Raw genomic sequence first — 22,603 nt, forward strand, 5'->3', positions numbered from 1 at the left:
GAAGCAGAAGATGAGAGTGCAAGCGAAGGACAAATAATCTGCAGTCAAGGAAGAGATCGAGAAGCTTCTGTCTGTAAAATTTATTCACGAGGTTCACTATCCGGACTGGCTTTCTAACGTCGTACTTGTAAAGAAAGCCAGCGGAAAGTACCGCATGTGTGTAGATTTTACGAATGTTAATAAAGCATGCCCCAAGGATTCTTACCCGCTGCCTAATATAGATCGGCTCCTCGACCAAACAGCTGGTCGCAAAATCCTATCTCAGTTTGATGCCATCGCTGGTTTTCAGCAAATCCCTCTGGACCCAGCCGATGCCGAGAAGACCTCCTTCATTACGTATGAAGGCACTTATTGCTACAATGTCATGCCTTTTGGGTTAAAAAATGTGGGAACCACGTACCAGCGGTTAATAGACAAGATGTTCGCCCATCTCATCGGCAAGACGGTACAGGTATACATCGATGACATGGTTGTCCTAAGCACTGAAGAGAGCGACCACCCGCGTGATTTGGTGAAAGTGTTTAAAATTTTCAGAGCCTACAACCTCAAGCTTAATCCGGAGAAATGTTTCTTCGGAATTCGTAGCGGCAAATTCCTGGGATGCGTGGTGTCAGAGAAAGGCATCGAACCCAACCCCACGAAGATCGAGGCAATCTTGGCAATGGAGCCACCGCGCGACTTGCAGGGGGTTCAAAGGCTCAACGGAAGGATCATCGCCTTGGGACGGTTCATTTCTTGCTCGGCACAGTGGTGTTTGCCTTTTTACAAAGCAATCAAGAAGGAGCATCCCTTCAAATGGTCTACGGACTGCCAGGCCGCATTCAATGCCATCAAAATCTTCCTCGCCACACCCCCACTGCTGTCAGTGCCAAGGCCAGGACGGGACATTCACTTGTACTTCACCATCGCCAATGAAACGGTAGGAGTCGTTTTAACTCAAGAAGAGGGGACGGAGCTTTACCCGATTTACTTTCTGAGCAAGGTTCTGAAAGGAGCCGAAATCCGGTACTCCGAGGTTGAGAAGGCTCTGTTCATCATAACTCAAGCATCCGAGCGTCTTAGACCATATTTCCAAACGCATACGGTTGTGGTCAAGACCAATTACCCCCTTAAGAAGGTCGTCCAGAAACCAGAGGTCTCTGGTCGGATCACTAACTGGTCAGTTCGACTATCCCAGTTTGACGTACGATTTGAGCCCCGCACGACGATCAAAGCCCAAGTGCTGTCCGACTTCATAGTGGAGTTTACCGGGTCATCAACCAGCAGCCCCACGCTGAGAAACGTTCGCAATGGCGACATATGGACAATGAGTGTGGACGGATCCTGCGGCCTAGGACGGGCAGGAGCAAGCATTGCAATTCAGGGACCCAATAATCTCCGGATAAGATACGCCATCCGTCTCGACTTCCCGACCACGAACAATCAAGCAGAGTACGAGGCACTGGTCGCAGCTCTTTGCTTATCCAAAGCGATGGTGAACGGACATCTGACGATATATTCGGACTCCAAACTCGTCGTTAGCCACATCAGCGGCACTTACAAGGCGAAGGACCCGACGATGTGTCAATACTTGGCACTCGCAAGATCCTTGTTAAAGGATCTCGAAGACAAAGGAGTAACCTTTGACCTTATGCTTGTCCCACGAGAGGAGAACGAAGAGGCAGATGCTATTGCCACTCTCGCAGCAGGCGAGCAGTTCAGTGATCCGTATACCCTCATCGAAACTGATGTGGCCCCGGCCATTCACGTAGAGTGCTCGCTACAGATCAACACGGCGGACGCAGTGGCTAGCGGGTGGAGAAGCCCGATAATCAGGTATCTTCAAGATGGAACACTGCCTGAAGATCGAACGCAGGCATCCCTCGTGGTTCGGCGTTCCTGGCGATACGCGATGCATGATGGCTTACTCTATCAGAAGTCCGCCACGCACCCTTGGTTGCACTGTATATCCAAAGAAGAAGGGGATCACTGTCTAAAGGAGATACATCAGGGCGTCTGTAGCTCGCATCAAGGCGCCCGGACGATTGCGAAGAAAGCCCGGCTCCAGGGGCTTTATTGGCAGACCATGGATTCCGATGCGATGCGTCTAGTTCGCAGTTGTCAGGCGTGTCAACTACACGCCAATACTCATCACGCCCCGGCGGCTCCATTCAAAGGCATTATCACACCTTAGCCGTTTGCAGTATGGGCCATTGACCTGCTCGGCCCGTTTCCAATGGCTTTAGCACAGAAGCGCTTTGTAGTGGTAGCAGTCGATCACTTTACCAAATGGATCGAGGCTGAGGCAATCGCCAAAATAACCACCGACAACGTAATCGGTTTCCTCAAACGAACAATCATATACCGATTCGGGGTCCCTCACTCCTTCATCACCGATAACGGGAGGCAGTTCGACTGCAGTCAATTCCGCGAATTTTGCGCAGAGTGGTGTATCAGAGGGCGATACACCTCGGTGGCACACCCTCAGAGCAACGGCCTCACTGAGGTGAGCAACCGAACAATCCTACGAGGAATTAAAACGCGCCTATCCGACCAAGGCCGAGCATGGCCTGACCACATCGCGGCAATATTATGGTCATACTGCACGACCCCTCATTCGGGTACAGGGCGTACTCCTTTTTTCCTCACCTATGGGGCAGAAGCGATGGTACCATCTGAGGTCATCCTTCATTCTCCTCGACAGACCACCTTCGAAGAGATCGACAACAACGCGGCACTTACGGAAGCAAGTGAACGGCTAGAAGAAGAACGCCTTAATGCTTTATTACACATCACGGCCCATAAGCAGAGTATAGCGCGTTACCACGATAGGCGGGTTCATCCCCGCACTTTTCAGGTCGGAGATCTTGTGCTCAGAGACACCGCCGCTGCCCAGTCCCTGCTAGCTCACGGCAAGCTCGGCCAATCATGGGAGGGGCTATACAAGGTCGATACTGTCCTCCACAACGGCGCCTACAAAATTGCCTCATTAGACGGTTTGGTGTTTGACAACAGTTGGAACATCCAAACTTTGAAGAAATATTATCAGTAGCCTGTATACACAATTCTGATTAATCGAATGCCCGTATGTTATTTGAGATCTTTTCATTTATCGAGCATCTCGACTGCCTTCGTAATCGCCTAACAATCCCATATTGTTACCGATTATTTACAAGCGGATACCACAATGCGTTCTCCGCTACAAAAACATCAAAATGTTATCCAAAGGCTTATCGAGCATCTCGACTGCCTTCGTAATCGCCTAACAATCCCATATTGTTACCGATTATTTACAAGCGGATACCACAATGCATTCTCCGCTACAAAAACATCCAAATGTTATCTAAAGGCTTATCGAGCATCTCGACTGCCTTCAGAAATCGCCTAACAATCCCATATTGTTACCGATTATTTACAAGCGGATACCACAATGCGTTCTCCGCTACAACAACATCAAAATGTTATCCAAAGGCTTATCGAGCATCTCGACTGCCTTCGTAATCGCCTAACAATCCCATATTGTTACCGATTATTTACAAACGGATACCACAATGCGTTCTCCGCTACAAAAACATCCAAATGTTATCCAAAGTCTTATCGAGCATCTCGACTGCCTTCGTAATCGCCTAACAATCCCATATTGTTACCGATTATTTACAAGCGGATACCACAATGCGTTCTCCGCTACAACAACATCAAAATGTTATCCAAAGGCTTATCGAGCATCTCGACTGCCTTCGTAATCGCCTAACAATCCCATATTGTTATCGATTATTTACAAACGGATACCACAATGCGTTCTCTGCTACAAAAACATCCAAATGTTATCCAAAGGCTTATCGAGCATCTCGACTGCCTTCGTAATCGCCTAACAATCCTATATTGTTACCGATTATTTACAAACGGATACCATGATGCGTTCTCCGCTACAAAAAATGTCAAGATAAATCTCAAAAGGATATTCGAGCATCTCGAATGACCTTGCAATCACTTGTTTGACTAATGCTTCCATATGGTTACCAATTATTTACAAGTGCACATCCCGATTCGTTCTCCGCTAAGCAACACTAAACGTTACTCCTAGAGCATCTAAAACGCTCCCTAAAGAAGGAATCTTTCGCACGCAATTTAGAGAAAAATGGCCCAAAACAATGCTGCATAAGTACATAAGTATTATGACGACAAACGACAAACATATCAAAGTTCATCACAGAAAGGGATCCACAGCTACGTCCATTACAAATACAGATAAAAGCACACCATAATCACTCAAGCGAAGCACGGACACTGTCGGGGTTCGGTATGGCCTCCGCATCTATGAGGGCCTGGTGCACTGCTCGCCAATCAGTACATTCGTCGGTGTTATGCCCATTCTGCCTATGATACAGGCATGCTTTCCCAACGTGCGTCACTCGATGCGCCGGATCGGCTGGAATAGGCCCCAAAAACCCTTGTCTAGAAAATTCAAGGAAAACCACACTACGAGGTTTCAGCGGATCGACAAACGTCACCCCATGGGGTCGACTCGGCGAAGCATGGCACCCCGAACGGCGATTTTCCAGCACCAGGGGGAGGTTCATAACTCTGTCTAGTTCATCGGTAAGCAGTCTCCTTACCCAGGCAGGATGAGGATTTGTCACGGGTACCACTGACTCGTCGGGATTCAAGAACCCAATCCCATCATGGGACCAAGTTTTCTTCTCAGTGGAAGAAAAGGTGCTGATAACCACTTCGCATGAGTCCGTCGCAGATCCAGTATAGGGCGCGGAACTCTCACTCTCCCCATTTCGGCTTCTCTGCGAGAAACCCCGATTCATCCACACCGGGGAGGCATACCGCACTTTCCTGTCCAGCTCATGATCATCCATTGGAGGACAATACACATAGGGATGAGGCATCGCCGAGATGGCCTTTTGCACCTCAAGCACCTTAGCAGAGTCCACCATATCCCGAAGCGACATCACAAAGATAGGCGTAAACAAATAACTAAAGATACGAGCACTAGAAGCAAGAACGGAATTTGAGCGAGAAACACAAACAAAAACCGACTCCTATTTATAGTAAGAATGGAAAAGACTTGACAAACACATCATGAAGTCTCAAATCAAATCAAAAGTGCAAGATGATGATCAAAATAGACTGTCAAAAGATCCTACAAGATACAAACCGTACAACAAAATTATTACATATTTGAAAACAAGGGACCAAGTGGATCAGGCCACCTCCATCTCCAACTACTTCTTTTTAAAGCGACCACAGAACTCTACGGCCTTCGCCTGGGCAGCCTTGTCATAGACATTCAGAGAAAATATGACCTCCGGAGGAAGTTCATACCCGGCAGCATGGGCAGCAGTGATGAGCATCATCCGATCTATCTTAATCAGTTTCTCCTCGCGATCTCCCGCGAGGGCCCGTAACTCCCTAGCCTCTTTCCGAGCTGCCTCAAGATCCTGCCTAAGCTTTTCGTTCTCAGCAGATAATGCATTTGCTCGCCTCACCCTCTCATCCACCTGCTCCTTCACTCGGCGGACCCATAGTATGGCCGCCTTGAACAAAACTTTGTAGGAACGAAGTTCCTCGACATCATGTGCCAACTTTTTCGACAGCTCCAGTCGGCACCCCATCTCCACTTTTAGCTTCTCGGTCAGCACAGCAATCTCGCCCTCCCGGCGCTCCAGTAGCTCCCCAGCGGCGGCTATTTTTCCATTCACCGTTTCCAAGTCATTCACCGAGTTTCGCAGACCTTGCTCCATATCACGAAAGAGATTTTCATCGTTCACACACATATCGAACACCTTGTTAGCATTTTGAATGGCCTGCATAAAATTTGGGCAATTCAGGACACAGTTGTTAGGAATGAATCTAGGCGAAAAGGCCAGAAGAGCTTACCACACCAAGCGCCGACAGAGTCTCCACACCAAGGTTCATCTTGGACACACCGTCCATCCGCATCACTTCTCCAGGCACCTTAGCGACGCGAGCCATCGCCCTCGCAAGGTCGGACGTCATCATATCGGAGTGCACCGATAAGCCCATCACATATTCCCAGAATTTAGCAATCTTGGCATCCATTCTTTTCATCATCTCCGGGTGATCGCCTAACCGATCCACCATCCCTGCCTCAAGCTTGTTTCCACCATCAGTACACGCTCGTTTAGAGCCTTCGTACCCCCCGATGGCATCATCTCCAGCATGCACCTTTTCTTTTTCAATCCCAGCAACAGACTTACTTTTGTCTTTCTTACGTTTCCGAGTAAGGGGTCCTTGCATCTGCTGTTCGCTTTGTTCCTTTTCAGCAGCGGTCACCTCCGCAGCTTCTTTTGCCTCACTCCCTACCACAGGCATCCCTTGCGGTAGGTCGACAGTAACATCAGTATCATCGTGCACGGCTAGCATGCCCCCCATGCTTTACACCACTTGGTTCGCATCTTCAAGCGAAGAGAATAAGGCCAATGATCCGGATGGAATAGCGAAGGCTTCCTCCGCAGTCTCAAGGCCAACACCAAACTCGTTCGGATCAAAATCCATGCTAACGCGAGGATTACCTGGACCTGCATCGGTAACATCATAGTCAGTATATATTTCAAGCAAAACACGTTAGAGCTACGAAATGAACAAAACCTACAACCCCGACCCCTCACCTACAACAGCGACGTTCACGGAAATCGCCTCTAGTTCCGCCAACTCTCCGGCTTTGAAGTTGTACCCGCGTTTCCACTTCTCAAAGTCCACTGCTGTCCATCCGGATAACTGAGCCATTCGCCATTGGTTCCAGATATAGTACCCGGTGGCCAGGAAGTGTCGCACAAGCTCATCCACGTCTTGCTTACGATCTTTATCTGTCGGAAGCCCCTTTAAATGTTTAACGAGCTGCTCCTCAAAAGGCAACTTTTCTCGCGGTTTCAGCCAACGACTGGAATCCATGGGCTCCTCGTTCCACACTACTCGAAAAGGGAAGTCGCCGTCCAGCTTTCGCACCAAGAAGTAACGATGCCTATATTCATGAACTTTGTCCTTCAACCCGCCAATCACCTTGAACTTTTGATGCGAGAAGGTGACATGTTGCGATCGGGGCCCCTTATTTGGCCGAAAGAACTCACGGAATACCAACCTAGTTGCCCGGTATCCAGCTGATCGACATAACGAGTAGAAGGCCACCATCATCCTCCACCCATTCGGATGGATCTGACCAGGGCACATGTCATACTCCTTTAGAACCTCCACGAAAAAGGGAAGCAGGGGCAACCGTATCCCCGATTCTAACTGCTCCTCGTAAACCATGAGCTCGTTCGCGCCACCCGCATGATGAGCACGTATGTCTTCTCCAAGCGCAACTAGCTCATATGGCTTCCCCAATCGATACACCGCGGAGATAGCAGCTAAATCCGCGGAGACAATGATACTGTACGCATCGTCCACCGAAAAAGATTTCGGTCTTTTTGGCCGCTCTACTCCCTCAAACCGCCGACCATCAACACTAGTGACCCCCTGATAGGGGCGTTTCGTCCCTATCTTTTAGCGTGATTTACGGTTTAATTTTAGAAGAAATAAATAAGTTTAATTATAAAAATAGAGTGTTTTAATAAAATAACAAAATAAAAATAAAATCCTTACTTTCGGTTAATTTTCCTTATTTTTGATTAATATTAGAAAATAAAACGTCAAGCTAACTCGGCTCTCAAGATTTGTATTTCAGGTACGAGAAAGGAGCAAAAATCCACTCAATACGCGGGGCGTAAAACATAGTGCCAGAAATAATTGCCTTATCCTCAGGCACCATGTGGAACTGACTCAGCATACGCGGGGCGTATGACACACTACGCGGGGCGTATGACACATGTCGGCAATAGTTGGCCTAATCCTGAAAGTCAGACTGCATTGTCTCCCAGAGTCAACTATACTTACGCAGGGCGTACCACTATATACGCGGGGCGTATCATGGGATTTCTGCACCAAATAATATTGCTCCATACTTGTGCTTTGTGAAATTACAAACCTGCCCTTGCTTGATGTCTATAAATAAGAAGCTCTTGAACTTCATTTGACACCAATTACATACTAGAGAGCTACACTATACTCTTTTCTTTCCTTGTAATTTAGATTCAATTTTGTAAGTTAAACTCTCCCCCTCGAGAGCTTGTTCGTTGTTCCGGTGTTCCATTGACGCTCCGTTCCACCATTCGTCACCAAGCTCGAGAGTTCCACCTCCACGACCTAGGAGACGGCTTTGAGTCCGGTTAGCTAGTTCCAAGGGCGGATTCTCCCTTTTTACTTGCTAATTAGCTTGTACTCTTCCTATGTACTAGGCTTGGTTGTATTTCATCTAATCACTTTCCATATTTATAATTTATGATTTATAATCTCTATTTCCCTTTATGTGTTAATGTTTATTGCTTGTTTTGATCTTGATAATTGATTCTTGTGTAGGAGAACGCGATTACCGCCGCCATTCGGGCTATCTTTAGGGAGTTATATAGGTGTTTCCTTACCGGAAGTGACAAACCGAAAACCGTAGGAATTGACAAGCCACGGAACTTACGGGCCCTAGTTTCTAATTCCCCCGCATTAGACACGCCTTGACTAGGAATCACGTAGTCTAAGTGCTTCACGGGTCGGTTCTACTACACTTGGTCGTCTTTGCAAGAGTAAACTATTATCCGTATACATTTAGAGTCATTATTTATCATTGTTATAACTTATCATATTCACCCCACTTCATAGAGTTTTAGCTACATAAATCTGTGTCGCCAATAGTGAGGAATAGTGTGTAGTTGTGTCTTACTTAATCCCAAAGTAATTACCGCTTAAATAATATACGAAACCGAGTCGTCTAATACTTGTAGTTATAAATCCCGTGGATTCGATACCCGGTCTTAACTGGATTATTACTTGATAACGACGGGGTACACTTGCCCCTACGTAGTCGTAACGTCTAGTAGAGTTAAGAGCAATTTATAAAGACCACATCCATAGACATAGCACATTCACCGCAATACACATTAAATCGTCATTAGAAAGCTCTACCTAGATCCTATACGCATCACCCCCGCAGCACGCGTCCATACCCTCTGGCGCATTTCCTCGTAAATCGAGGCCAGGGGACGCTCTTCGGTAATCAAGCCCTCTGGTACTACAACCTCTACCTCAAGAAAACCGGCAGCAACTCCTCCTACCGCCCGCTCGACACTAGGCGGCGCACGCTGTACGATTTTCTTTCTCTTTCTCGCAGCAGAAACACTCTCCTCTCCCGCGTTCGCCCACCTTTTTCGTTTTACGACCCGCGTTCGCGAAGCGTCGCGCAGCGTAAAATCACCCGGTGTCACTGGCGGCAGTCTTCTTAGGGCTCCCCGTGAAGAACCCTCTGACATACTCCCCCTCCCCAGAAAAAACAACTAAACAAAAGAACTAAAGATAGGAGAAATAAGAGGTACGACTGACCTCACAAAGGTTACGACAAGTGTCATAGAGAATCTTCAGCAGAGCTCCGTCAACTAATATGCCCGGTGCCCAACAAGCGCGAGGAAACAACAGAACACCGATGGAAAGATCGACAGGAAACAGCGGCTCCAAAGGGAAAACGAGACGGTCAAATCGCACAAAAGGAAGAAAAATTTGGCGAAATAAGACGAAAAAAGAGCCTCCCCCTGCATTTTATATCAAGCCAAAAGTGGAGGCGCCAGCAACGCACGACATTCAATGTCTTTTTACGGCACGTGCAGGAGCATTTAATGAAAGGGCAATAAATTGTGCGCTAAAACCCACAAGCGCATGCATCAATCTGAAGGGTCTCTATGAGGAAATCGGGCACCTTTCATACAGCTGTCAACCACTCGTTAAGAGGAGAATGATCCACTAAAATTCTCGTCTCCTCGCATGCAATACTCGGCTAACCTAGCCGGGGGGGACTACTTGATTCGGAATATCACTTAGGCCCAAGAGGCCCAACGATGCCCGACCAGCGAAAGGGCCAGGACAACAGAAGGCCCACAGGCCCAAGACAATTCACTATAAATATACCAATGAAGGAAGGAAAGGGGATCGGGTAACTATTTTACTACCTCACTCTCATTTGATTAGAATACACTCTTGAACCACTAACTGTCTTGATCGTCGGAGTTTCCGCAGGGACCGTTCCCCGCGCAGAGACGACCCCCGAAGAAGCCAGACCTTCCCGACGAAGACCCAGATCACTGTTCCGCATTCCCAGATCATATATTATGATAAATATTATTAAAAACTTAATTAATTTTTACAATATAAACAAAGTTAATTTAGTATTTAAATTTTAAATATACATAAAATAAAATTGTAAACTTTTAGTAATAACCCCCTGAACTTGTCTAAATGTTGCAAGTGCCCCCTCCAACTTTCAATTGTAACAACTTACTCCTTAAACTTGTCCAATTGTAAAACATAACCCCAAATTGGAAATTTTTTTATCCCGTACTTGAAGCAACCGTAAAAACGTTTCTTCGGATTCGTATCACATCAAATATCTGATTATCACACTCCACGAGCGTTGCAGTTTTTATATTTCACGTGTTTCTTCAATTGCAGTCCATGTCAGCAATTTGGAGTTATATTTTACAATTGGACAAGTTTGAAGGGTTATGTTTTACAATTGGACAAGTTTGAGGGGTAAATTGTTACAATTGAAAGTTTAGGAGGACAGTTGCAATATTTGAACAAGTTCAAGAAGTTATTTGTGTATTAGGCCTATATATTATTTATGATGTCACTCGATTCAACCAATCCGAATCAACCGATTGAACCAATTGACTTTTAACCCAGTTGTTAATCCAGTTCAACGTGCGATCCGATTTTTAAAACATTGAATAAAAGTCAAAGCCGCCTTGTAATAAAAAAAGAAGGGCTGTGGTGGAAGAGAAAAAGTAAATGAAAGTCAAAGTCGCCTTGTAATATTAAAAAGGAAACTGTCGCTGTTTAATAAAAAAGAAGGGCTGTAGTGGAAGAGAAAAAGTCTATAAAAGTCAAAGTCGCCTTGAACATTGAATAAAAGTCAAAGCCGCCTTGTAATAAAAAAAGAAGGGTTGTGGTGGAAGAGAAAAAGTAAATGAAAGTCAAAGTCGCCTTGTAATATTAAAAAGGAAACTGTTGCTGTTTAATAAAAAAGAAGGGCTGTAGTGGAAGAGAAAAAGTCTATAAAAGTCAAAGTCGCCTTGTAATATAAAAAGAAAAAGAAGCTGTCGCCGTCTGTGGGAATTGAATCCACGACCACATGGTTAAAAGCCATGCGCTCTACCAGCTGAGCTAAGACGGCGACTTGCTAACATTTATAATAACTATTATATATCTAATATAAATTCCAACAGAAATCGCGCATAACCCATTTTCTTTTATAATATTCGGTTGAGTTTTAATTTTAAGGGATAATAACGTACTAAAATAGGTCTAATATTTTTTTTAAAGTATCAATTTAGGTCTCACGTATAAAATAGTACTAATATAAGTTTAACGTTTAAAAAAGACTATAAATTTAGACCTTGATAACGAAATATGACACATTATTCATATTACTTCGTTAAGTTCTGATTTCTCTCAACGGAGTAATATGAATGACGTGCCACGTTCTGTTATCGAGACCTAAATTGGTACTCTTTTTTAAACGTTAAATCTATATTGATACTATTTTACGTAGAGTTTAAATTGATACTTTCCCAAAAACGTTAGGCCCATTTTGGTACCTTATCATTAATTTTAATAAAATTTAAAGGGCAAATAATTTATTTGTCCTCACTTTTTTTATGTAACGCATTGTTAAGTGTTTCTATTTTGAAAAACACATTATATGGTCATTATCTTTTGTCAATATTAACCTTTGGTCCTTCTGTCTATTTTTTTAGATTTTTAACCGAACATATTTTAGCTTTCAGGACAGTCCCACAGTACGATACAAAATAATGACAATGTTACGCTATTATTTTCTATCATTCTGTTTATGCCAAATATAACGGTTAAAAATCTAAAAGAAAATAGACAGAATGACTAAATGGCTAATATTGACAAAAGATAGAGACCTTATAATGTGTTTTTCAAAATAGAAAAACTAAACAATGTGTTCGGTAAAAAAGATGGGACTAATAAATTGTTTACCCAAGTTTAAATTGACCCTAAAAAGTACAGATTTATGGACATATGAAATGGTAAAAAATATATTTTTAATATTTTTAAGTATGATCTATTTTATCCCCACCTAATAAAGAAATTTAATAGATTGGTTTGACTGTGATATCAAATCTTTTAAATAAGTTTATATTGAAGCAGTTTTGTGTATCTTCTTAGATCATTTGTAACTATCTTAATAACGTAATAAATATTTTGGTAGCATAGCATACTTAATTTTTACATAGCATACTTAATTTTTTATATTTTGGTAGGTTTTTTTTATAACCGTTTGCAACACAGGAAATATTTTAGATATAATTAATGTTTAGAATGTCCAATATAACGGTTAAATAGTGAGTTAAATTACGAGTAATCAATTTGTTCAATTTTTTTGTGTGGTAGGATAGAGCCGAGTTCTTTCGAATCGAGCTTTTAACACGTTTTAACTAAATTCATCATATATGCATAGAATAAGTAGCATATTAGACAACTGTTATCTTTGTTTTCTGAAAATATTATGGGGGTTAGCTTTCCTAGGCTAATCCCGGGTTAATTTGTTGTGGCGTTTGTTTTGTCTTTACTTTTTTTTCCCTACCAAAAAAAAAAAAGACAACAAAAAAAAGCTTATAACATCCTTCACATGAGTTTAAAATATTACAAAAACAATCACATGTTATGGCCGAGATTAAAAAATAGTATATGTTATTCGTGGTCGGAGAACACAAACTAACGGAAAAATTTAAAACAATGAAATATATATTAAAATTTATAATGTATTTTGTTATTTATCTAAACCTAATTTTTTTAACTAAGGGTTCAAATGTCAAAGCTTTTTTGATGTAATTTTGCTGATGAGTTAAATCTTATCTGAGTTGTGATAAAAAAAAACTAATTATAATTAATGAAAGAAAAAATTAAAAAAATAAAATATATATAGTAATTAAAAAATAATCGAACATGTTCGTAAGCTTTCGAGCCGAACTAAGAAAACTCAGTCTCACGCCCGCTCATTAGTTTCCGAGTTCATTCTGAACTCGAGTTGAACCCTATTGATCTAAACTTTGACCGAGCCAAACTTGAATAGCTTTTAAGTAATTCGATTTGTTCTGTTTAAAACCGAACCGAATATTTTGGTTCAGGTATATTTCAGTTTTACATACTATTCGGTTCAATATAGATGTCAATTATTTTAATAATTTCGGTATTCGATTTGGAACCGATGCACATCCTAGTTAGAGACAAAGAATTGTGTAAGGATTTTGCTCACAGATTTGCAAAATCAGATCTCAAAGTCCCTCAGGTCCAAATTAGTGAATACATTCAAAGAGGAGAATTGTTGGTTTCTCGGTACAACACTCTGATGCTTAAGTTAGTACCACTCTCACGGAAGTGATACAGAAATGGAGGCAGATTATTATACGTAACTGAAAGATTCACTTAAACTCTCTATTTATAGGTTTTTATGATCCCTATAACTCTTGCTCTCATTAGCGAATCGCGTTGTTCCAGGGGGAGTTCTTCAAGCATTTTATCTTTTCTGGATCGGCTTCACATTATTATTCTCTTAATACCCTTTTTGTGACTATGCATTTGGCATTAATCTGGCTTTGCATCTGGATGATAATCCGCAGCCCACCAACCCCTTAAGGCGTTCCTTGACGCATCTCAATCCTCTTTAGGAGCTCACCTTGGCTCTTTCTAAGACATCTGATCAAAGATCTTATAATTGAATCTGCATATGACATTTTGCATGTCCTTATTAAGTTTGAGTCCCTTCTTTAATAGGAGACCGATTTTGGACTTGTCTTGGAAGCCCATATGATAATTTGAGGTTGTTATCAAAAGCCCCTTTAGAAAAGGAAAAGACCCATTTTAAAGGCTCTACTTAACAACTTGATTCTCGCAACTTAATTTCCTCAACCATTCTTTAATAGTTTAGATAATGAGTCCTTAACACATATACGAAGTATATGCGAGAGACCCCAAAAGTATTTTCATATGATTGTTTTTCAAAACTCCTTCTAGCTACAAATTGAAATTGAGATTTTTTCTTTTTCTTTCCAAACTTTCTTCTCTTCTCAGGTAATTTATTCAATTCGGTAACTGCTTCTTTTGGGACGCTTCAATTTCCTCTCTTAGTATAAAGGTCCCCTATTTTATGGTGAGTTTTCTTAAAATTTGCTTTTTCAATTTTTGCATTTTCAATTCCTTTTAAAACCATAATAATGAGTCAGAGCGAAGTAAATATAGTTCCTCATGATAAATTGATAATATAAGTTGTAGATCTTATAGTAGTCAACAAGAAATTGTAATCTAAATATGTATACCACAAGGCAATTAAAATAAGTAATGTCATACTTGGAAAAGTATAGAAATGAAGACCTCACAACTGCTATAAATAATGTTAAAAGTTTTGTACTTGAAATGGATGTAGAGCCTATATTTTCCATAAAATGTCATGTGGTTAGAAGAAAAAAAACATTTTGGAAAGAATAACGAAGGTAAAGAATTTCAATGGCCTAAAGAGTCATTTAGAATTCAATATTTTTTTTTATTGTGGTGGATATGACAATTATTTCTTTAAAAATTAGATTTTGAGCAATTGACGACATTTAAATATATTTTTTATTATTCTCAAAAAAAAAAATATATATATATATATATATATGATTTTTTATATGATTCAAATAAACTACAGTTAATAATGAGTTGAGAGAACGTTCTACTCATTTTTTCCCTATCTTTTCTCGTTTCATATGTTGATTTGAATGATCTTTTCTCTGACCTGAAAGTATTGCAACTGATTTTGCCGATAGAATTGTTATCCACCATCAAAATTCTTATTTTTTGTTACATTTGCAGAATCAGATGTTTCAATTGCTTATAAAATTTAATTAACTGTGCTTATGACTATAGCATTATCCAAAAGAAGTTTTTCAAAGTTTAAATTAATAAAAGCATAGTCGAGATCATCAATATAATTGAAAAGATTAAATGATTTGACAACTTTAGTTATTGAGAATTATATGTAAAGAAACATTGATATTGATATTATTATTAACGATATTATTATTAACGATATAGATTAAAATCATATGATATAGATTAAAATCACTATAAAACTTAAATTCAAACCTCCTAGATGTAATTCACTTGGTCAGTCATTAACTAGATGAAAACCACAGTGTTGCTTTTAGAAATAACTACAGTTTATAAATCTGGGCTCTTCTACTTCATTTTTATTTATTTCTTTATTTATTATTTTTTATTTCTTTTTCCCTCTTTTTCCTTTTTTTATTTCTTTTTTTATTCCCTTCCGTCATTCCATAGCTTTTTGAAAAAATAGCTTTAAATATTAAAATAACTTTCGATTTAATTTTAAAAATATTCCTAATTTTCAACATTTATTTATTATGTATTTACCAAACATTAATCAACTTTCCCTCACCGCCACAACAATATCAAACTGGTCCTAACCACTAACCAAATACATCCAGATCCCAAATCAAATAATGTGAAATGCAAGATAAAGTTCGACCGGAGACAATCAACTTTTACCTATCTTGCAAAAACACAGACATAGAAAACATTATGTCTACAATATAACCTTCAAATAAAAACAGACACAAATGCAAAAACAAAACGGTACTAAAAAGAAGTGTCCGTGTAATATCCAATGTGATCCAATACATTTCAACAACCTTTTCAAATTTCAATACCATCTAATTAAGAAACTGAATTAACCATCAAGTAAAATTAAAGACATGGACAAAAAATTCAATTTGAATGACAACATATTACCCAATCATTGCCCGGACACGGACAGAAAACATTTACCTATCTAGCACGGACACAGACAGAAAACATTATGTCTAAAATATAACCTTCAAATGAAAACGACACAAATGCAAAAACAAAACGGTACTAAAGAGAAGTGTCCGTATAATATCCAATGTGATCCAATACATTTCAACACCAACCTTTTCAAATTCTAATGACATCTAATAAGAAATTGCATTTACCATCAAGTAAAATTAAAGACTTGGACAAAAATTTCAATTTGAATGACAACATATTACCCAATCATTGCCCGGACACAGACAGAAAACATTTACCTATCTAGCACGGACACAGACAGAAAACATCATGCCTAAAATATAACCTTCAAATGAAAACGGATACGAATGAAAAAACAAAACGGTACGAAAAAGGAATGTCCGTATAATATCCAATGTGACCAATACATTTAAACACTAAGTTTTCAAATTTTAATGACAACTAATTAAGAAATTGAATTTAGCATCAAGTAAAATTAAAGACATGGACAAAAAATTCCATTTGAATGACAATATATTACCCAATCATTGCCCCCTTTATAACCAAAACTACAATATGACTATAACTAAAATTCAACCAAATATCAGTTTTGATCGACCATCATCCGAGTGCCTATTATAATTTAGATAGTCAATCAGTCTTACCCTCCTGTGAACCAATCTCTTGTAAGTAATGTTCTGCTTCCAGTGCTGCCATGCAACCTGCACCATCAATAACGTTTTATAAAACACTTGGACTCCCGAATTAGAAGGGTTTTTTTTTTAATAAAAGTAGGGCAGATGCCACTAACCAAGTTCGGACATCCCAACTAGGTTGGTACCCCCGACCTCAGACAAGACAAAAACCCGATTATACAAATAAAAGAAGATTACAAACTAAAGTGAGAGTTATCTAAAACGAAAATAAGCTAAATTACAAAGATCATCAGAAATGAAAGAAGCACAAAAGGTGGGGGCCGAGTTCCACCACATGATCCCGGTACAGGAAGTATCTTACTTTCACGTAATTTATATAGTTTAACAAGCTATTGATATTTCACATCACCAAGCATAAATTTTATCCTGGAATTGTAACAATGCTAAATTGACTGTGAATCAGGGATTGGTCAAAATTGAATGCACCATTCAAAGAATTCAACAACCAATCGATATTTCACATTATCAAAGCATAAATTTATTCCGGAACTATAACAATACTAAATTGATTGTGAATCATGAATTGGTCAAAATCGAATGCATTCACTAAAAAAAAAAAAATCCATCAAGAATGTTTTATAAAATTCTTAGACTCTCGTATTTGTATTTGGAGTATCTTACTTTCACACAATTCAAAGGATTCAACAAGCAATCGATATTTCACATCACCAAACATAAGTTTTATCCCGGATTTATAACAGTGCTAAATTGACTGTGAATCATGGATTGGTCAAAATTGAATGCACCATTCACATTATTTTCCATCAAAAACGTTTTATAAAGCTCTTGGATTGCCAAATTTAGAGTATCTTACTTTCACGCAATTCAAATGGTTCAATAAGCAAGCGATAAATATCACATCACGAAGCATAAATTTTATTCCGGAATTATAACAATACTAAATTGACTGTGAATCATGGATTGGTCAAACATCATTCTCATTTTTTTCCATCAAGAACATTTTATGAAGTTTTTATAAAACTTTTGGACTGCCGAATTTAGAGTATCTTACTTTCACGCAAGCAATTGATATTTCACATCACCAAACATAAATTTTATCCTGGAATTATAATAATACTAACTGTGAATCATGGATTGGTCAAACATCATTCACATTTTTTTCCATCAAGAACGTTTTATAAAACTCTTGGATTCCCGAATTTAGAGTATCTTACTTTCACGCAATTCACATGATTTAACAAACAATTGATATTTCACATCACCAAACATAAATTTTATTCCAGAATTATAACAATACTAAATTGACTGTGAATCATGGATTGGTCAAAACTTAATGCACCATTCACACTTTGTTCCATCAAGAAAGTTTTATAAAACTCTGGAATTCCCCAATTTGAAGTATCTTACTTTCACACAATTCACAGAATTCAACAAGCAATCAATATTTCACATCACCAAGCATAAATTTTACTCCAGAATTATAACAATACTAAATTGACTGTGAGTCGTGGATTGGTCAAAATTGAATGCATCATTCACATTTTTTTTCATCAAGAGCGTTTATAAAACTCTTGGATTCCCGAATTTAGAATATCTTACTTTCACGCAATTCACAGGATTCAACAAACAATGGATATTTCACATCACCAAGCATAAATTTTATCCCGGAATTATAACAATGCTAAATTTACTGTGAATCATGGATTGGTCAAAATTGAAGTCCTGGTGACACTTCTAGTATCATTCATAAATAAATCTATGTCATGGCAGAAATCAGAATGATAAATGAAATAAATCTTTGTGTGGTAAAGCATAATCATAGCAATAATGTCTCACTTAATATACTGCAGAAAGCAGACACTGATGCCAAGTGGCATATCTAGAGTGGGCAGGGGGCACCCACCCCCTTGCAGTCCTACCTCCATGGTTCCGGCATTCCGAGTGTTTCACTAGTCTCCGAACTTGCTTAAAGTGATATTGGTAACTTGAATTTATTTGAAGTGACATATTGACCTTCTAAACTTGATTATAATAATCTATTATTTTCTAAACTTGCTTAAAATGATATAGTTTTTAATTTGTCTGGATTCTATTGTTCCGTCCTGTGGATTTAGAGAGTTAATCATGTCAATTTAAGCAAGTCAGAAGGCTAATGAGACACACTATAAGTTTAAGGGAATATCAATTTTTTGGACCAAGTTCAGAAGGTTCATGATGCATTAAACTTATTATAAACAATATGTTAGTCATCTTATTTATTCACTAATCTTTCCTAAATTAGGAGATTTTTTTTATCGTTTGATTTTTAATCAGTAAACCCAAATATACATGCAAACAGTAAGTTCAATCATGTATCACTGGCACTCTGATCTCAGGAGTTTCAGTTAAGATCTACCTTAAGTTTCCTCAAAGCTTAAGCAATAATGAGACCAGACAATCATAAATCCCACCTTAGATTTACTCACGAAGCTTTTAATCAAGGCAACAATGAAAGCATCTTTGTCAAATATACAGAATAAACATGGCAAAAAACAAAAAAAAACAAATGTAAACTCACACAAGTTCATTTCAAGTTTGGGCACACGCACATGCCATTTTGCGTGTACAGAGAGTGCAAGGAGAAATTAAAACTAAGAACCATAGTTAATAGAGGCATTTATTGTCAAGCCACTACTAACATCCAAACATTTTAAATTTGAGTAGTTTATTAGCTGCAACATATTTTTGAATTTTTTTTCTTTAGCTTCCATCGATTTTCCCAGAACATATTGCATAATAACTAAACTGATTTGTTGAAACTTTCATACATTTATAATTTTACAATTTTTAAGCAATTTATTTACTTAAACAAAAGGAGAAGCTTAACAATAAGAGGCGGGACAGAACCCACTCAAACTCAGGAGCTAACTTGATAGAAAATATTATCTTTCCTTATTAGTTAGGACTTGTTGTAAACCTTATAACGCGAATAATCCCGTTCTATTAAGTTAGAAATTAGCTCAATTATATTTCCTATATAGAATATATATATATATATTTTCACCATTATCAATACACATAAAATCTATTCTTCCTATTTCTTTGCATATCTCAACTTTGATATGGGTTCAGAGCACTAATTCTGGTGTCTGGTCATACTCTTTAGCATAACAATTTTTCCATTATCCAACTATCTGTGTCAAAATTAAGATAGGCAAAGAGAGAAAAGAATGGAAAAATAGAGTTTTATGTGTATTGATAATGGTAAAAATACAAAAAAAATATGTAGACTTCCACAAGACTATTTAGAAAATAAAATTGAACTAATTTTCATCCTAATAAAACGTGATTATCCTAATTTATAGGGATTTACAATAAGTACTAACTGATAAGAAAAAACAATATTTCTTAACACTCCCTCTCAAGTTGGAGAGTGAATATCATGAAGTCCCAACTTGTGGCACAATGTCTTCACAAAAGCTCTTTTGTGAAGACGTTGCGCCACATGTTGGGATTTCACGATAACCCTCCAACTTGAAACAGACTATTAAAAAAATATTATTTAAATATTATCTTTTGTTATTAGTTAGCACTTATTGTAAATCCTTATAAATTAGGATAATCATGTTCTATTAGGCTAAAAATTAGCTCGATTTTATTTTCTAGATAGTCTTGTAGAAGTTTATATATTCTATGTATTTTCACCATTATCAATACACAAAAAAAAACTCTATTCTTCCGTTCTTTCTTATCTCTTTGCATATCTTGACACAGAGAGTTAGATAAAACTAATGGAGAAATCGTTATGCTATCTATTTAACTCATTATTACATTTTAAGAAATACTGAAACTGCAACTTACATTATTGTTTCGTTGGTTCTTGTTATACCTGTAAGTATATTAAGGTTGATCATTGAACAAGTGAATACGTGGATTATACAAATGTTTTGCCTTTTATTTGTTTAAACTAATTGTATCAATTAAGGCGAACAAAAACTACACTGAGTAGGGTTGTAATCGAGCTGGCCGAATTTGGCATATTTATGTTCCATTCATTAGAAAATAGATACGTTCAAGCTCAATAATTTGTTTGTAGCTGCTCCCAAGTAGTTAGTTAATTTGTTCAGGAGTTTTGCTTATAAGAAGCTCGCTGATTTTATTGCTAAAATTTAATAGCAGATAGATTATTAATTATATTGATTTGAAATTTCTTTTAACACAAAACTACTTAATTTTACATTCCCTTTCATAAAAATGCTATTATTAAAAAATAATCGAACCAAGCTTGTTCATAAGTCTATTCATGAACATTACAATCAAACTTGTTCATGACCTATAAACTGTTCTGGCCATGCTCAAGCTAGGCTCGATGAGCCGAACACGGTCGAGCAACTGAACCAAACCGCTCAGACTCGAGAGATTTCGAACCGAGTTTCACTGTGCTAAAGCTAAGCTCGTTTATAAATAGAGTTAAACACAATCGAACCAAACCGAACCGCTCACGAGCCGAGCTGCTCATTTACAGTCCTACCACTGAGTCACTGACTGACGTCCTTAACGACATGCCAATATAAATTTTTTAAGTCATGGTGCATTTATACAGGTTTTGCCACAAGGTTGTGGCTACAGGAACTGTCATTTAAAGCAATACTCATAATATCAAGTTCAACGTTGCACACGTATTTAAGCATGAATTCATAAGTGGGAGAGAGATAGAGGGACCAACCAGTGCCAGCAGCGGTTACAGCTTGCCTATACTTCTTATCCTGGACATCTCCAGCAGCAAAAACACCCCGCACGCTGGTCTGAGTAGTGCCTGGTTTGGTCACAACGTAACCATCGGAGTCCAATTCTAGCTGCCCATCCAAGAATTTTGTGGCAGGTTCATGTCCAATGGCAAAGAACAGTCCAGAAACCTTCAATTCAGAAATTTCTCCAGTAACAACATTTTTAACCTTCAGCCCAGTCAAGAGCCGTTCTCCGTTTGCCTCCACCACCGCCGAATTCCAAATGACCTCAATCTTAGGATTTGCCAAGGCTCTATTCTGCATAATCTTCGAAGCCCTAAATGTATCCCTCCTGTGGATTATATAGACTTTGGATCCATATTTGGTGAGAAAATTTGCTTCTTCCATAGCCGAATCGCCTCCCCCAATCACAGCCAACGGTTTGTCCCTAAAAATCGGGGCAGCTCCATCGCAAACCGCACAGGCCGAAACACCACGATTCCAGAAGGTCTCGGAGCCAGGGAAATTAAGGCGCCTGGCAACAGCTCCGGTAGCAACGATGATGGATTCAGCAAGTACCGATTTAGAATCGGTGAAAACCTTGAAAGGATTGGAAGAGAAATCGACCTTGTTCACGGTTTCAGTGTAGATCTGAGTCCCAAATCGGACAGATTGAGCTCTGCATCGATCCATAAGTTCGCCGCCTTGGAGTCCGTCAGGGAAACCAGGGAAATTCTCGACCTCAGATGTGGTAGTGAGTTGACCACCAGGAGCGATGTCGTTGGCCATCCAGCCTTCGAAGAGAATAGGCTTGAGTTCAGCACGGGCGGCATAGATAGCGGCGGTGTGAGCAGCAGGGCCGCTACCGATGATGCAAACGCGGGTCTTGAACTCTTCCATGGCGGAGGTGATCTTAGGAGCGGAAGTGGAGGCACAAGGAGCGGAGTTTGTGGAGAAGGCAGCAGCGGCGGCGGAAGTAGTGGCGATTCCGATCAGGCTACGAGCTCGTTTGAGCAAAGACCTAAGCTTTGAAGGAGTCCGATTCATTTGTGATTTTCGCCCTCTTTTTACCTTCTATTCTTTTCAATCAGTTACGCCTTTCCACGCGCTTGCTTTGGCGCCAAAACGCTGCGCATTTCGATTCTTTCCCTCCAAAATTTACATCCAACATCCGCTTACCGAACAATTTTGTATTTATATATTACAAATCAGGTGTAAAAATACCCTAACGCTTACTTAGCTTTTTGTTTCGGTGTTTGGTTGTTTTTTTTCTTTCCTGTTCTACCAAAAAAAAAAAAG

General features: G+C 39.4%; 1 protein-coding gene and 1 non-coding gene across 2 annotated transcripts; both read right to left on the reverse strand.

Annotated features, from left to right (window-relative positions):
• Positions 1–11,187: 11,187 nt before the first annotated feature.
• Positions 11,188–11,260, reverse strand: TRNAK-UUU (transfer RNA lysine (anticodon UUU)). Its single transcript has one exon. It is a non-coding gene; the product is annotated as a tRNA-Lys (tRNA).
• A 5,043-nt stretch (positions 11,261–16,303) lies between these two features.
• On the reverse strand, positions 16,304–22,396 carry LOC136208931 (thioredoxin reductase NTRB-like). The gene is made up of 2 exons (XM_066000227.1): positions 21,304–22,396; positions 16,304–16,643 (listed from the first exon to the last, which is right to left on the reverse strand). Exons 1-2 carry the CDS (start codon positions 22,349–22,351, stop codon positions 16,573–16,575), a joined length of 1,119 nt encoding a protein of 372 aa, XP_065856299.1. The 5' UTR covers positions 22,352–22,396; the 3' UTR covers positions 16,304–16,572.
• Positions 22,397–22,603: the final 207 nt, after the last annotated feature.

This window comes from Euphorbia lathyris, chromosome 10 (assembly GCF_963576675.1).
Source record: "Euphorbia lathyris chromosome 10, ddEupLath1.1, whole genome shotgun sequence".
Classification (NCBI taxonomy): domain Eukaryota; kingdom Viridiplantae; phylum Streptophyta; class Magnoliopsida; order Malpighiales; family Euphorbiaceae; genus Euphorbia; species Euphorbia lathyris.

Excerpts from the sequence above, each read along its gene's own strand:
- LOC136208931 (XM_066000227.1), bottom strand. The coding sequence starts at position 22,351 with ATGAATCGGACTCCTTCAAAGCTTAGGTCTTTGCTCAAACGAGCTCGT. Across the intron at positions 16,644-21,303 it reads TGTAACCGCTGCTGGCACTG|GTTGCATGGCAGCACTGGAA; the intron begins GTTGGTCCCTCT and ends TTGATGGTGCAG.